The 17,068-nt window shown below is 54.1% G+C and overlaps 1 protein-coding gene across 3 annotated transcripts in view; it reads left to right on the forward strand.

Moving 5' to 3' along the window:
• Window positions 1–17,068, forward strand: part of ARHGAP23 (Rho GTPase activating protein 23) — a 74,793-nt gene that overhangs the window by 3,310 nt on the left and 54,415 nt on the right. Inside the window, exon 1 of one of the 3 annotated variants that reach the window (XM_033090137.1) lies at window positions 4,877–4,981. The exons of 1 other annotated variant lie outside the window; for it this stretch is intronic. In XM_033090137.1, coding sequence (XP_032946028.1) covers window positions 4,919–4,981 — 63 coding nt within the window. In that variant the 5' untranslated portion in view covers window positions 4,877–4,918. Of the gene's footprint in view, window positions 1–4,876; window positions 4,982–17,068 lie in introns of those variants that run through there. One more of the 3 variants, XM_033090139.1, reaches the window with a different exon arrangement.

A 17,068-nucleotide genomic window follows, 5' to 3' on the forward strand; every position in this document is an offset into this window, starting at 1 on the left:
GGCTTTGCTGGGTGTGGTTTGCTTGCCTTGCTGCCAGCCCAGAGAAGCTACAGCCTCTCAGTCCCACCACAAGCCCGTTGTCCAGAGGTTGTTGGGCTAAGGCCCCAGCTGTTTGGCCGGTTGTAGGTGTCCCTTGGCCAGGCTGGGGCCAAGGGTCTGTAGCCTCCCCCCCTTGAGGGGTGTTCAGATAGGATTCCTCTTACTCAGGGCGCGGGCAGCAGGATGAGGGTGGGGCCTGGAGTTGGTGTGGTCTGCAATACGCTGTTGCCCCACCCTACACCATTAAAGATGCTCAATGAGGTCCACTCTGTGGGATCCCTAGGGCTCTGCCAGAGCCTGCGCCATGTCGCATCCCCAGCCCTCAGCCTTCAGGCCTCCTTTTCTCTGCCATTTGCCAATTCAGGGCCTTCACGATCTAGGACAAACACTGCCTCCCTCACCCCTGCCTTCTCCCCTCATTATGGAGCTCCCAGTTGTTTTGCTCAATGCTCTGCTTGCACCACCATCACGGCCCCATCCCAGGCATCCTTTGCTATGTTTGTTGCCCTTCCTGGAATTAGAGCTCATTGTGGGAAGGCATAGCCACTGGCTCATTGCACTGTCCCCACCACCCCACAGAACAGTTTGCATGTAGTCAGCACTCAATAAAGGTCTTTTGACTTGAATGAACTGGGCCCCCATTTGCTTTGGAGATGAAAATTTAGGTGTGTGTGTGTGTGTGTGTGGCGGAGGAGGTGGGTTGATTATGGGGACAAGCAAAGAATCTGAGGGCTGAAAGAGGCACAAGAACAGGTCCTATCCGTCCTCTGTAGTCCTGCCCTCCTGTCATTCTCCTCCAGGGGGTGCTCTTTCCCCTTCAGTGGAAGGTCGGAAAAGCTGTGGCCAGGTATATGGCCACCTGTCCTATAACCCACCTTCCATCCATTGTCTTTCCTTTTCAGCTCACAGCGTGCTTTGACTATATTATCAAACGTGAGCCCCAAATCAGAGGCAGGCAGAAAAGGCCTTATTGTTTTCATCTTACAGAGGGTGCAACTGAGGCTCAGAGAATGTACTTTTCCTCAAAGACATACACAGCTACCAGGTGGGTAGGATGGAAACCTGAAACCAGGTGTTTAGACCTTGGGTTCAGTGCTCCTTGATGACACCGTACAACACCTTGACAGCTCCTGGGCCATGCCTGATCCTGACCCTGGGTGGCTCTGGTCTGGGGACTCTCTGACCTTCCCTCATGCTCCTCTCCTAGTCCTGGGAAGATGGGTTCTTTTTCCTCCACTCTTCTCACACCCCCTCAGGCTCTCTCCCTTGGTGCCTGCTCCTCAGCCAAAAAGCCTGCTCAGTCTCCCTGACCCAAATGGAAATGTGCCTCGCTCATGGCTCACCTGTGCTCCTGGCTGACCTTTCCTGCTAATTCTCATAGCAGGTGTGATTCTACTACCTCGACCCTGATGTTCTTCTTCACTGCCCAATCTGGTCTCTGCCCCCACCCACCCTGAAAGAGACCTCTCTGCCCAACACAGTGCCATTTCCTCCAGCCACTGGCTTCCTCTCAGCCTTCCTCACTGCCTCTTCCTCCCTCACCTGCCCCTAAAAGGTGGGTGCCCCTTGAGTCCTATTTCACATCTGGTCTCTCTGCACTATCCCTGGACAATTTGAACCACATTCTTGGTCAACCGATGACTTCCAAAGCCATGTCTCTAGCTCAAGTCTCCCTTCAGGGAGAGGGGCCCGGGGCTTAATCTGCCAATCACCACTCCACCGGTTACACAGCCGCAGGATTAAGTATGTGGACTCTGGAGCCCAAATGTCTGGGAGCCCACATGTCTGGGTTCAAATCTTGTATGGCCTTGGGTAAGATACTCAAGTTCTCTGGGCTTCGGTTTCCTTATCCATAAAATGAGGAATATAATTTCTATTTCACAGCCCCTTTATAAGGCTAAATTGGAATAATACATACAAAGGACTTAACACAGGGCATGTCTCCTCGTCCTGAGGACACCTGAGGCAACTGGTCTACCTAATATTCTGAACCAGAAACCTTGGAATTCTTCTAGACTCTTCTATCTCCTTCCCACAACACCCAGTTGGTCACCAAGTCCCAGGCGCCCCCCAGGGGCCTCTGATATTCCTTGCCCCTGCCCTGGTGCAATGCCCCGCCCCGCCTGTCCTCCATTTTTTTTCACATTGAGCTACAGTTGCCATGGTACATCTCTGCTTAAATCATGCTGCAAGCCAGGCTAAAATCTAAGTGCCTCAGGCCCAGTCACTCCAGGGTCACATCCCCAGCCTCATTTCCTTCCTCTTCCCTCCATGCTTCCTGTCCAGTACCCTCCACTTGGCTCCAGCCACACCCATACTGCTGGTCTGAGCTCTCCTGCCTCCCAGACTTTGTCTGTGATAGTCCATCTCCCCCCATTCCTTACCCTGCTCCCTCCCCATCCACGAAGCCCCCCAAAACTCAAGGCTACCTCCTTCTAGAAGCCTTCGTCTGCTTCTTCAGCCTAACATTGCTGCTTTTCTGGAAGCTCACTCTACAGTCAGGATTAATAAGACCTGGACCCCCTCAAGGGAAGGAGCTGGGCCTTATCCGTACATCCCCGGGAGGCCACTTCCACTCCCCTACCCGCTCATATATTAGGGCTCCCAACAAGCATTTGTGAATGAAGAAATGTGATTGGGCTGGGAGAGGAGTTTAGAAAGAGGGAGAGTGTAAGGCGGGTCCTCAGTGAGGGACACCCTCCATCCATGTTGCAGTGTACTGCCTGAAACCCCCGAGAAAGAGCATTCCAGGAAGAGAGAGGATTTGGGGTGGATGGTGGGATGCAGGCAGAGAGATGCGGTGTCAGGGGATGGGGAGCCGAGGTGGAGAGGAAGGACGGGAGGAAGAGGTGCTGGAGAAGATGGATGGGGGAGGGCTGGGACAGGATGGGGTGCGGGTCAAGGTTCAGGAAGAGGTGGGAAGGGCAGCAGGGTGGGGGCAGAGCGGACTTTCTGGGAAGTGGGAGTGGGTGGGGGAGGTGAGTGCAGTGCATTGTGGAGGGAGGAATTGCCTGCCGGCCAGTGTGAGCTCATTTCCTCTCACCACCTCCTGCAGTGTCTGAGGGCATCAGGCTCTGGAAAAAGTGAGCCAGGGGCACCCCAGGGGCCACCACTCTCCTCCCCTCCCCCACAGCCTCAGTTCAGTCTGGATCTCAGATGCCATAGTTCCCCCTTTACATAGACAATCCATTTGTTCTGAGAGGAAAGACCCCTGAGCGAGAGTGGCAGCAAGCCTTGGACCACTGGAACTACAGGGCAGAAAGAGTCAGAAACAGGGACCTGGTTGAGGGTTGAGCAAGAAAATACAGGCAGTATGATGGATTACAGTTAGATAGCAGGAAGGACTTCTCAGGAGTGGGGGATATTTCTGGCTGCACATGACCTTGATGAAGAGGTAGGGAAAGAGGAGGAGTCATTAACTGCCCTTCTATCATTACAAAATCATCTATTCCCATTGACTTCCAGGGGATTTAAAATAAATTAAATAAAACGTAAGATTTAAAAGCAAGTCAGTATCTCCTTCCTCAGTCTCACAGGAGTAGGGATGACCTAGTTGGTGTCTGGGACACCTTGGCCCCTCTAGGACCTGAGTCCCTGATCCTGAAGGGCTGGGTGTCTTGGCGCTGATCCGCTCTCAGGAGTCAGGATAGTGACAGAGGTAAGCAAACAGGTTGTATGAGGTCTCCTTGCCCCAGAGAGGGTGGGTGATTCCAGTAGACAGAGTTGGCCTTTCCACTTTCCTTGCCTGTCTTACCCAAATCACATTCTTATCTATCTGTGGCCTCTGCATTCCTTTCTTCATAATCTGTAAAACTACAAGAAGGCATGGGAAAGAGGTAAGCATAGACTGTAGAAAATAGGAGGTAGGAAGAATGATAGATAGTAGAAAGGACTTCTCATCAGAAATGAAGGACTGAGGGATTGTCCTTTCCTGGATGGGCAGGGGATTGGCTAGAGGGTTCCTGCTTGGGGGCAGAAAGTAAGTACTGGCTCAGGACCCCAGTGGCTCTTTGGGCCCAGCTCAGAGTGAAGCCGGGAAAGGAGGCTATGGGTTGCTTGTGACTAGAAGGCCTGAGGGGTCTCTGTTCTCACTGCCACCCACTGTGGAGTGGGTCTTTGGACGTCCAGAGGCCTGAGCCACAAGCTGGCTGGGGGCATCTGCCAGCCTCTCTCTTCCAGCCTCCGTAAGATCCTGGGCTGAGCCTCTGATTGGGGAGGGGGGCCTTAGACTGAAGGGCACTTAGCCTCTGAAAGTTGCCCCCTCTCCTCCACCTGTCCACGTGGGCATCATCATCTCTGCCCTCTTCTCAACTTCCATGAGCCTCTGGGTGGAAAGCTTCCTAAGGCTTTTTCAGTCTTTCCCTCGCTTCCATCTTGGGTCTTTTTTCTTTATCTCTAACTTTCTCTGCCTCTCTCTACTGTTTCTATTTTGTCTTTGCCTCTCATGCTTTCTGTGTCTGTCCGTCTCAGTTTCTGACATCTCTGTCTGGCTGTGTTTCTCTCTGCTTCCCTTTCCCTTCCTGACTAGCTCCCTCCCTCTCCCTGGGTTAGTTCTGGGTTTGGTGCCCTTGTTCTCTTTCCTGGGCTGGTCCAGATCACCGTCTATTTGGGCCGGTCCCCTGTAGGCCGGCCCAGACTGTCTCCCTGAGACCACCTCTTTTCCTCAGGCTGTGTTCTGCCCTCTAGCTTCGCTGTCAGCGCAAAACCCGGCCTCAGCCCTCTTTACCAGTCTGCTGCCCTAGGGAGAGGCGGGTGCGCCCCGTCGGAAGCGAAGGGGGAGGAGCGAAGGAGCGGGCCCCGCCCCTCCGGCTCCTCCCCTCCCGGGTCCCTGCCCGCGCCCCCAGCAGTGCCCAGGCAGCAGAGCCGCCGCTGCCGCCCGATGAATGGAGTCGCTTTCTGCCTGGTCGGGATCCCGCCCCGCCCGGAGCCCCGGCCCCCCCAGGTGAGGCGCTGGGCCAGGGGAGGGGGCGGATCCAGGCACTGCCCCGGAGATGGCAGCAGGGCCGGGGTCTTGGAATCCCGGCTCGGCGGGTACAGCCTGGGGCGCACGGCGCGGGCACCGTGGGCACGGCTTCAGGGAACATCGGTTGATAGAGGGCAGAGAAGAGGGCCAGAGCGAGAGCTGCTCTGGGCAGGGGGGTGGGAAGGAGGAAGGTAGGCAGGGGGCCGGGTCGCGCGGGGTTGCCAGAGCAGGGGGCACCGACCCGGGAGGCAGTGCTGCCAGGACCTCGGAGGCTGGGCAGCGGGGGCGGGAGGCCCGCGCCTTTTGTCCGGGTTTTTTTTCAGGCGGGGCGCCTGCCGCCGTTTCCTCTGCCCGAGTTTTCGTTTTCCGTTGGCGAGGCCCCGGCACAGCTGGAGGGAGAGGGAGTGGGGGAGGGGGTTCCCGGAGCGGGATGTCCTTGGCCACTGTGGCCGGACACCCCCCTCCCAGGGCCACACTAACCCCCGGCCGGACAGATGAGCTGCCTGGCCTGAGTCCGCCGACCCCCTGGGTCGTAGGAGAGAGAAACGGGCCTGGGACCCCCGGCCTGCAGGCATGGCTGCCCTTCCCTCTGCCCCCTCAGGCCTGGCTGTGGGTGGGTCTGGGCGCAGGGTGCCAGGGGCATTACTCAGCGCTAGGCTGCTTTGCTTGGGTTCTTTCATCTGCCAGCTGCTGAGGCTGGGGAGGGGCCAGCAGGGGCTTCGGGGCCCCATGGGGGCCAGCCCCCTACCGCTGAGCCTGGCTGCCCAGTCCTGCTGGAGCACCCCAACACACCCTCCTTCCCGAGTTGAAGCGTTGAATACTGTTAAGCAAGTCGTTCTCTGAGCTTGAAAAGAAGTTCCTTGGGGGTCCACGCTGGGTTCTAGGTCTGGGCTGAGGTCTCTCCGCCTTTTGACAGGGCGTGAGGACTTAGGGATGCCCCGCCCCAGCCCTTTCCACAGTGGGGTCTGGCACTTTGCAAACTCTGAGACTGCTGTGTTTCTCAGGAGCTGGGATGTATATTCTCCCCCAGTCTGCATCTCTCTCCCCGACTCCCCCTCCACCTTTCAGCCAAAGTGTTCCTAATTACAAACTTGAAATTCAGGATGGACAGGGGGTGGGAGTGGAGGTCATTAAGCCTGAGTTGGATTCTGCCCCCCCACCAGCACATACTTCATCTCCACCCCTCTATCATCTCCACCCCCACCCCCACCCTGCGGCCCTGATGGGGGTGGATGGCTTTGATCCCAGGTGGTTCTCCCCATTCCCAAAAGTGGCCACTCTCAGTAAGATGTGCTCATTTGAATCTCAATTGAATCTCAATTACATAACTAGTCATTTTGCTTCCAAACACACAGACCAAAGTCCCCCAGCTCCAGCCTCTTCTTCCACTTGCTCACAAGGTGGTTGAGTCCACCCCTAGGTGGCTGGGAGTTCCCAGTTCTTGCGTCCGTCCGAGGACTCCCAGTCTCCTGATGGGAGTTACAAGATGAAAACTATGCCGAGGGGTCCTTATTAGGAAGGTGGCTTTGGGACACCATGGGGAATGGGGCAGGCTTTTGAGGATGGCAGCCCAAACAAAGAGGGACAGGCCCTGGGGAATAGGCCTTGTATCTCGGCAACCTGGGTGGGGACCTCTGTGCCCCCGCCTCAGTCTGGACCTGAGCTCATGGTGAAGGGGAGCAGGAGGCCCATCTGGCCCTCCAGGAATGCAGCATTTTTTGGCATGGATGGAAGTAAACGTGAGAGAAATTGCTAGTTACAGAACAGGATAATGCAAGAGTGGACAGAGGCATTTATTACTTCATCCTTCATTGCAGGGATACTTAGAAGGACTTCATGATGTATACAGTTAAAAGAGAGACTACAAAGGAGGAGAATGGAATAGGTTACAATATGAGGGATTACAGTTAGCTCTGTGGGAGAACTTCCAGGGAGAGGCTTGTGAGCTGTAGCATCCCAGGCCTGGAGCAACATGCAGGGAATTTTCTTCCAGTATAATGGGTTAGGTAGATTCCTGTGAAGTTGGATTCCAGTGCAGAAATCTGGAGAGCCAGAGGGGATGCAAATATAATCAAATGAGCGTATACATTAGTGTCAGAAAACAAATGTGTTTTTAAGGAGGGAGAGTTGCTTTCATAGTACAGCTGATAGCTAAGACATAGATAGCAATTACCCTTGGCCAGGACTTAGATAAATTACCTCATTTAATCCTCATAACACAAACATGGGGTGGGTATCATTGTTTCCCCATTTTATAGTTGAGGACACTGAGGCACAGAGAGCTAATAGCTTGACCAAAATCACACCATTAACAAGTGGCAGAACTAGGGTAGGATCCTGGCATGTGCCTCGAGTCCATGCACTCATCCTGCTATCCCTCTTCTCAGGACCTTCCTCGTCCCACTGTCATTCCTACCCTGAATCTGGGTCCATCTTGGACATAGCTCAAGATCAAAGTCAACCTCTTGCTGGATTGGAGCTTGGTTGCTTTCCTTTCACTTGGGACAGGGATGGGGGCAAGAGGCCTCAGGATGGTGAGGCCTCAGGTGTCCATGCTTGGTGGGTGAGGGAATCAGCTCCTTCACCTCTCCAACCTCCCCTCCCCCCATGCCAGCCCATAGCACGTGGCCATGGCTCTGTTCATTGGTGTTTTCCTTCCAAAGGGGCACCAGCCCTGCTCTGTTGGCTGCAGGGATTCAAAGGTGAGATATTGGCTTGGTCAGGGATTTGGACAAAGCCTGGTTTTAATTATCCTGCTCTCGCTCCCTCCCCAGAGAGAGCCATGAATAGGGCCGGTGGAAGCTGGCTCTGCCTTTCCCCTAGCACCCCCCACCCCCTTCAAACCACCCGCCTTTAGGTCCAGGCCCCCCTGTCCCATGTGAAATTGTGCCAGCTCATCAGCAGGACAGTACCAGTCAGTACTAGGCAGGCATGTTCTCCTCACTGCCTCAGTGGGACAGCAGGCTGGGCTGGCCTTGGGACTGGACTTTGGGGTGAGCTTAAAGCCCTGTGGGGGTGGAATGTTTTCATCACTTGTCAGAGTAGGTCAAGACCAGAGGGTCATCTCGTCCAACTCTCTCATGCTACCATGGCCAGACAGTGCCCACGGTCAGGGAGCCTGTGAATGGTGGATACGAACCCAGGTGTTCCAACTGCCAGGCCCCCAGACCATGCCTTTCCCTGTACGGTTCTGTTCTTGGTGCCCCCTTCAGCGCAGCGTTCTGGGACTGGGCCCAGGAGGAAGAGGGGAGGGCAGGGAGGAGCTGGGATGAGTGGACAATGTGTCCCGTTCATCTCTGTGTCCCCAGTGGCCAGCACAGCGCCTGGCACAGAGCAACTCTCCATAAATGTTTGTGAAGTGCAGGCCAGGGAACAGCCCCTCCCCTGAACTCCCAGGGTGCCCCATGCCCAGCTCTGCCCCTGGCATTATGATGGTCAATCTACACGTCAGTCTCCCCCACCAGACTGGAGTTATTTGAGGGTAAGGAAAATAATAATAGCAACTACTTCCAAAGTGCTGACCATTCCGTGGGTACATTGCCATCCCATTTGACAGATGAAGAAACTGGCACAAGGAGATTACATGGCTTCCTAAGGTCACATAGCTAATCAGTGGCAGAGCTAAGGAGTTGACCTTGCTCTTAACCTCATTCCAGACAGGCCCAGAGGTGTCATGTTTATCTTGGTATCCACAGGGCCTGGCACACAGCGCTTTGTTTGTTGACTGACTGACTGAGTGTATGGAAAAAAAAACACAGAATTCTATAACCTAATCGGTTGGAAGTCACTGGGGTTGGGGCCTTGGGAAGGCAGCCTAGAAGTGCATCACTGTCCTATTTGTGCGAGGAATGCCTGAGCCAAACCTAGAGAGGAAAGGAAAGCTCACCCAAACCGTGTCTTAACCTCCCTCCACAGTTTTACAGGGGTCACGGGGGGCCCCCAGTCTTCTCTCTTGCCCTCACTCCTTTCCTTCTTCCCTCAGAGTTCCAAGGGGACAGGATCTGAGCAATGAGCACGTGGGAAAAGACTACAGGTTGGATTAAAGAGGCCTGTTCCTTTTTTGTCTCTCTGGCCCTGAGATGTTCAGCCCAATGCATTACCTTGGTGAAAGATTCTGCACCTTTCAAGTCGGAGGGTGGGAGGAATGCCTGGTTTGGGCAGGTCTGTCATTGCTATCAATTCTCTGTCGCTCACAGGAAGAGGTATTGGATTTCCAGCCACCTGTAGTCGTAAACCTTAGGCCCAAGGTCGTCTCCTCTAACCTCCTCAAGCCTGTGTGCTCTTGGGCAGATGACCTCTTCCCTATGACTCCCTCTGCTCCCCATTTGCTGGTTTGGATTAACAAACTGTCACTGTCCCCAGGTCACACTTCATCTGCTGACAAAGGCTGGTGGTGAGATGACTAGGAAGAAAGAAGACTCAGTGTGGGGCTGTGGTCTGCCTTCTCATACAAACAGGCAACCAGGGAAGCTGAGGGGCCTGGGCCTGGCATGGCCCCTTGGCACACTGGGAGTTAGAGTGGGTGTCTGGGCCCTGACTTCAGCCTGCTGAGGTTCACATTTCAGCCCTACCCCTTGTTTACTGTGTGACCTTGGCCAAGTTACTTATTTTTAGCCGCAGTTTTCTTATTCCTGAAATAATCCCTCAAAATTGTTTCGGATTAAATTGGATTAAATGAGGTAATATAGGTAAAGTGGCTGACGTTCGGTAATCTCAACTCTCAGTAGCAACTGTTATTAAACAAACAATAATCAATGGATGGAAATGAGAACAACACACTTCGGACTCAATTAAGAGAACTTTTTATGGTCGGAATAATCTGAAGAGGAAATGAGCTGCCCCTGCAGGTAATGAGGACCCCAATTAGTGGAGATGAACAAGCACGGGCGGACTAGAGAGAATTCAGGCAGTGGGTGATGGGTTGACGCAGGAAACCTTCAGGGCCCTGCTTTAGGATCAGCACTGTGTGGTAGGGAACTAGAGGAGCAGGTGGGACCTGGTTCCTGCTATCAGGGACTGTGGAGAGGAGTGGGAGGTTGGCTGCTGCGGTTTGGGCTGTGCTGAGAGGCTCCTCTGAGACACTGTCTGGAGAAGGCCTGGAAGGATGGCTATGGTTCTGATGGGTGGGGGAAGGTGAGAGGCCATTGCAGGCTCGGGAGGGGCAGTGAGGCCCCTGGGCTTCTGGTCCTGAAGTCGGCCCCAAGGCTGCCTCCACATCCTGGCTGCCCAAGGTGGTGAGCGTAGGGTGGTGGTGGTGATGGGGGAACTGTTAGCTCCCTGTCCCACCCCCCCACCTCTAGCCTCTCCCGGAGGAGGGGCCAGGGCTACTCCAGTGACAAAGAGCAGGGGCTGTAAGGAGCGGAACTGGGGAAAGAAAGACTTCTTATGCCCAGTGCATTTTGGGGGTGTCTGGGGGTCGGAGAAACAGTGGAGCCTTTGTCCCCAGCCACCGAGAATCTGGCCCTGGGTCTGGCTGGGCCCTCGCAGGCAGGTCCTCTTTGAAGTGACCCTTTCAAAGCTCAGCCTGAATCTCTAGGCGGAGAGACGCTTGGGGTGGGGCATAAGGATGACTGAGCTCTGCAAGCCAAGGATGGAAGCAGACCCAGTGCCGGCCTCTTTGGGGGGGCAGGCTGGCAGGAGGAGTGTGGGCCAGAGGAATGTGGCCAGGCTGGGGGCACACGTGGGAACCATGTGGGAAGACAACCGCTGCAGCATCTTGGCCCCCTGTGGGGGTCAGTCTAGGGAAGGGCAGAGTTCACTGTAGTCTCTGCCTGGTTTCTCTCAGTCTCAGCTTGATTTCTGTTTGACTCTGGGCCCCCAAATCCATAGATTTCTCCTTTTTAATTTTCTTAAAGTGTGTGAGCTACTTGGAGAGAATCCCGTGTGGAGTGAACGCAGGACTTAGAGCCCTCTGTAGGAGGGAGGGATGTGATCTGGGCCATCAGAGCTTTTCCTGCTCCTAAGAGCCCCGAAAAGGCTGGAAGAGGAGGCTGACGTGGAGGCCCCCTACCTCCACCCCCTACCTCCACCCGCTACCACAGAGCTGCCCTTCTTCTCGGTGTGGAGGGAATTCTGTATTGTTCTGCAAAAGAGAGAGATAGAGGGAGGAGACAAGCGCCCCGAGAGGGCACATCTTTATAAGTTTCCACTGGAGGGCTATTAGAGGCTGCCCCTCTCCCTGCCTCTCCATTTAACTCATGGGGACACTGACTGAGGCCTAGAGAAAGGCCAAAGCCAAGGAGACGGAGGCAGAGGGGAAGGGACAGGCAAAGGTGGAAGAGGGAGGGTGGAAGCCAGGTGAGAAGGGGCTCAGCTTGCCGAATTATAATCCGAGGATAGTGGAGAAGTGGGCCTAGTCTCTTCTGCTGGCCCACTGTGATTCCATGAAAGGCGGGAGGGGAGGAGTGGGTTTCCGTTGGGGTTTCTTTGGACTGAGCAGTGGACAGTGGAGCCTCCAGTAGCCCAGATGAGAACTCTACCCCCCCATGCTGTTTTCTAGTTTATGCCCCCACACCCTGATCTCTCTGTGGCATCATGCTACTCTCTGTCCTTGGGAAGATTCTTCTAAATCTCCCTTTCTTCTTCTGAGGGTGTGGCCCTTGATTCCTCGGCAAGAGAAAGGGAGGAGGGAACTGAGTGCCCAAGGTTGTGATGGGGGCTGTGGGCGGTTCTATACCCTCCCGTATCTTGCACTGGCATCTGCAGGGCTGAGCCCTCATTAGCTCTAATGAAGCCTTGGCACTGTGCCCCCCCCTTCCGCCCCGTAGCACCTAGTCGGGGTGACGGGGCAGCTGAGGTTGGGCTCAGAGCCCAGGAGAGGGGTGGGATGTCTGTAAGAGGGGAAGGTAGGAGTTAGGAAATGGAGGCCATGCCACAAGGCTGGGATTGCTGACAGGACAGAGAAACAGGCAGACCGCCCCCATCCCTTCCTTTCCCTCTGGAACCTTTCCTCCTCCAGTGGTTTCTGGATGCTTAGGTTCCACAATGCTGGGGAAAGTGTTATCTGAAAGACTGGCTGTGCCCCAGGGGAACTGAGGACATTCCCAGGCCTGGCTTGCATGGAGTGTTGAACTGCCCTCTCCCTAATTTCAGCCTGGGGCAGGAGAAGGACCTGACTCCAGAAACTGCAGGTTCCATGCCTGGGAAAATCAGGCAGCAGCCAGATCTTAATGCAAACCGGCCTTTGTTCATGTGGTGATCATTCCCATGTGCCCTGTCATTTCCTGTGTTCCAGGCTCTCTGTGTGGGTCTTAGGACCTGGATGAATAAGGGACAGCCCTGCCCTTGAGGGGTTCCTTGTCTGCTTTTCCTACCACCCAAAAGCTCCACTAAGATTGTCTAACCAGGGGCTCTGAGATTTGCATCTGCACTGTTTGCCCGTTCAGAACACCCCTTGTCACCCCTGCCAAAAATATTAACATAAAAATGGTCTGGCATAAATGGGGAGACAGACCCGCAGCAGACATAAGCAAGTGTCTTCACTGTGACATCATTTGAATGTGAATGTGGCCACAAAGATAGTAACAAGTTTAAAGATGGAAACAGTGTGGCTGTGTAGAATCGCTATAGGGATTGGTTATACACCTGTTGGCAATACGATTACATCTTCTTCCTCTCTTCTCCTGTTTCCAAACTTATCAAGTTGAGGATTCTTTAGTGAAACATTTTTTGATGAATTTTCAAGTGCCATCAAGAAGTGGTTGTGTATTTACTGATACAAGAACTGAAACCCTGAGAGGGTAAATAACTCCACCAAAGGTTGCCCAGCATCCAAATTTAAATCTGGCTCTTCCTGAATCCTAAACCTGTGTCACTGAAACCTAAGTACTGTGTCACTGCTATCTTTCCTGCAAGAGCCTGGCAGGACAGCCTCCCACTCTGGGAAGGTGGACACTCCCCTTTGCACCCAGCTAGGCCTTGAAATCCAAGTAGGTGTTGGCATAATGAAGGAGGGATGGAAGAGGCAGATGCACAATTCTGTTCTGCTGTGACTCTGCTGTACACAGGCTTCTCCCTGAGCCTGTGTGGACTCTGAGTTTGCCCGTGAGTGTTATGGAGGACCCCCGGGCTCCATTAATAAACACGGGCTGAGCACCTGCCTCCTCAAAAGATGCTCCAGCTCTGAAGGGAAGAAGGCTTCCTTGAGGAGGCGAGGCTTGCCAAGTCGAAAGATGTCTGCTGGGACAAAAGAGGGGTAGTGGAGAAGGGAGAGAAGGGCATTCCAGACAGAAGGACCCAGCACGACTTGCTCGCATAGATACTGTGGAGCAGTGGAGGCAGCAGACTGGATGATGAGGGCTGCAGCTGGAGTTGGAGATGGAGAGGAAATGATAAGAGTGGGGTGCATCACCCTCTTCCCCTTTCCAGAAACTTGCCATGCCATCTCTTCCCTTTGTCTGATGTAGCCTTCTCTGCCTTCTCTGTTTCTCAAACTCCTATTCATCTTTCAATGCCCAGTTCAAATATTCTCTTCTGTAAAGCACCACCCTCTCTCAAATATCATCAAATGTACGGGGACTTCCTCCACTGGGCACTAGACCCTAAGCCCCATGAGGGTAGGGACATTGTCTTGTTCAACTGTTCTATCTCCATCTTCTAGACCAGGCCCTGTTGACTGAATGTTGTTGATTAATGAACTAAACATTCCCATAGCACTTTGCACTGCACTGTGAGAACCACATAATAATAATTATAATAAAAATAGGACTATTGGTTGTAGCTAACATCGAGTATTTCAGTGCCAGATGCTGTTGTGCTGAGCACTTTACACACACTCTCTCTTTAATCTGCACAACAACCCCATGAGGAATAGATTATCTCTATTTTATAAATGCAGAAACAGAAGCTCAGAGAAGTTAGTAACTAGTCCAAGGACACACAGCTAGGAACCAAGTTGGGATTCAAACCCAGGTTCCTCTGAATCCTGTTCCGGAATTTTAAAGCACTATGCTCTGCAGCCTCTTTATTTGTTGCATGTCTATCTCTTTATACATTTAATTAATTTTATCCTTTTCAGACGACTGAACTAAGATTCGTTGAGCATCTCCTAGGTGCCAGGCGCTCAACACTGAGTCCTCTCAAGGACTTCATTTCCAGCTGAGGAGACTGAGTTTTGGAGAGGGAAGAGACTTGACTGGGATCCCGCAGCTGGGACCCGAACTCAGGTCTCTTTGACTCCTCTTTCCCTAGTGTCACTGGACCCAGACCAGTGTCAGGCCCTCGGTGACACCCAGGCAATAGTTTGGAATGAAAGAAAGAGGAGCGGGGCTCTGAGACGGACTTGTTTGGAGGCCCACAAGGGGCAGGGCTGCGCTGGGGTCTGGGTCTTTGCCCCTGGTCCAGTGTGCTGCCCACTGAAGTTACTGTTGAAGAAAGGGGGTCCAGAGGCAGGGCAGGGATGGGGCCGTTGCAGTTTCCCAAGTGCCCAGCTCTCTGTCAGACCTGTGAGCTCCATGGAGGCCAGGCTGGCCTGGAGTTGGGGTGGGCAAGGACGGTGTCTGAAGGTGGCAGAGCCTTACAGGACGCGACAGAAGAGCGTGAGAGGCCTCCCGTGCACAGCATCCGTGGAATTTGAGCCACGGGGTGACCCGAAGGACCTCCAGGCTAGGGAACTGCAGCTGCCGGAAAGCGGGGAAGCCGGGAAGCGGGTGAGGGCTGAGGCCCTGCAGGGTGCTGAGGGCTGGGTACTCACTGACTCTTGTTGAGTGCCCATTGGGCGCACGTTCCCAAAACGACAGAAACCCACCAATCGGAGATGCCCGCTGCTCTCTATTTGCATGACTACACCCTTTCTTTCCTGCCACTCAGCCTTCGACCCCAAGCGTGCCTCCTCGGCACCCCACCTCCGCCACGCTGCCCCATTTCAGGCCCCCTGCTTACCGCGGCGTGAGAGGGCTGGGGTGGGGGGCTGCCGCGCGGGAAGGGCCAACCTGGGTTGCCAGCCTTGCGGCACTATTCATAGCTTAGGGGCTGGCGTAGTTCGCATACTTGGCGTTTCTCACGTCTGGCTGTCCCTAAGTTGCCGCCCCTCCTCCCTCCTCCCTCCTCTCCTCTCCTCTCTTCTCCTTTTACCCTCTCCTCCCTCTGCCTTGCCCTTGCCTTCGTCCTCTCAGCCAATCTTCCTGAAATCTAGAGATGGCCGAGCCCTCAGGAGGAAACTGAGGCTGAGAGAAGGGGCGTGTCTCTAAGCCAGCTCTTGAGGCAGACACTGGTAGTAAGGAGATGTGTAATGCAGCAGCTAAGAGCTGGGGCTTGAATTGGAGCTGTCCTTAGCTGTGGGACCCTGGCAAGATCCTTAGCTTGCAGTCCGGGAAACTTTCCAGAAACAGTCAAGCTGAGACCTGGAAGATAAGAGATCAATTAAGGGAAGATGGGAGGGGGAGAGACAAGTGTTATATTCCAAGGAGAGGGAACGGTGAATGTGGTGGGCCAGCCCTGAGTGGACAAAGGCTTGACCAGCTGGAGTGAGGGGACAGAGGACACTGCAAATAGGAATAAGCAGCTTCCCTTTTCTCCCTACCCCTTACTCCTTTATTCCAGCACCTTCACTTTCTGGATCTGGTTCCCACTGAGGAAGCGATGGGGTACAAAAAGACAGACAAAGATGTGAAGCAGCCCCTGCCCCAGGGAGACCCCTCCCTGGGGACAGGTCCAACCCCATGGACACTGAGGAGAAGCTCATTAATTCCTTCAAAGTGTGCCGATCACCCACCCTGTGCCAGGTGCTAGGCCAGGAGCTGGGGGTTTGACAGCCAGCAATGCAGATGGTCCCAGCCTTCCAGAACTCACAGTCCCAAGGGGGAGATGGTCAAAATAACCTCATAAAAATATAAACACCAACTCAAGGGTGCTGTCAAAGGGTACACAGCAACCTGGCCTGGTCTGGGGCCCAGAGGAGGTGTCTCTGGGGAAGTGACGTTTTTTTGCTGAGAACTACAGGATGGTTAGGAGTTAATTAAGGTGTGGGTTGGTGAGGCAGGGAGGGAGCTGGGGAAGGGAGAACAGCATTCCAGAAACAGCATGTGCAAAGGACCTGAGGCTGGAAGGGTGCCTGGTCCTTAAAGGAACTGGAAGGAGGCCAGGGTAGCTGGAGCACAGAGAAAAGGGGTTTGGTGGGCGTGGAGACTGGAGGCATGTCGCACAGAGTCTGGTGGTCATAATAGTAAAACAATTAGTTTGGACTATCAGGGGCCCAGATGAGTGAGGGTGCCTTGGAACAGAACGGTGGACATGGTGATATGGGTGGACTCAGGAGACATTTGGAAAACAAGGTCCACTCTCTAATGGGTGGAGTCTAGGGTTGGGGCTATAACACCTTCCATTTATTAGTTCCCAGAGTGCTTTCCCAGCAATTTTGTCAGGCTGCTATCCCTAGCTTCATTTTGTAGCTGAAGAAATAAGGAAACCTGTGTGACCTTGAGGTCACATAGCCAGAAAAGGTCTAGGGCTAATACCAATGGCAAGTGTGACCCTTTCTCCATGTCAGCCTTCTTGATGCCGGGACAGTGATCTCTCTCACCGGCCTCCTGTGGCTCAGCCCAACATTCCCTATTTAGCCCCAGACGAGGGGTGGACTGGGCTGGCAAAGGGCCGGGATGGTGTGTGTGTGTCGCACTTATCCCCAGAGGCTGCTCTGCTCTTAAATGAGGTAACGCATGTGCAGTGTGCCTGGCATATAGTGAGGGCTCAACAAATATTAATATGGGGCCAGGCAAACTGGTGAAAGGTAGGATCTAGGGCCAAAGGCAATGCTATCTATCTTGTTCTGACCGCAGAGCCCAGCCCAGAAACCATCCCAGCTCCCTCATGAGCAGAAGCCATGGGAAGTTGTTTGTCCCTGCAGAGCTACCATACTTTCCACCCTTCCAGCTGCCTCAGGGGCGTCATGGGCTGGATTAGGGGGAGATTCAGCTCCTAGGTGGGGTGAAGAGATGACCAGAGCAGGTCAGGCAGGGCCAGGGTGAGGGGGTGGGTGGTTTCAGGGGTGGGGCTGAGAGCCTCTCTCCACAGAGAGCCCCACGTGCCCTGGGGAAGACTTTTAGAATCTGCTGAGACCTGCCCTGGGAG

The sequence above is a fragment of the Rhinolophus ferrumequinum genome, chromosome 21, assembly GCF_004115265.2.
Source record: "Rhinolophus ferrumequinum isolate MPI-CBG mRhiFer1 chromosome 21, mRhiFer1_v1.p, whole genome shotgun sequence".
NCBI lineage: Eukaryota > Metazoa > Chordata > Mammalia > Chiroptera > Rhinolophidae > Rhinolophus > Rhinolophus ferrumequinum.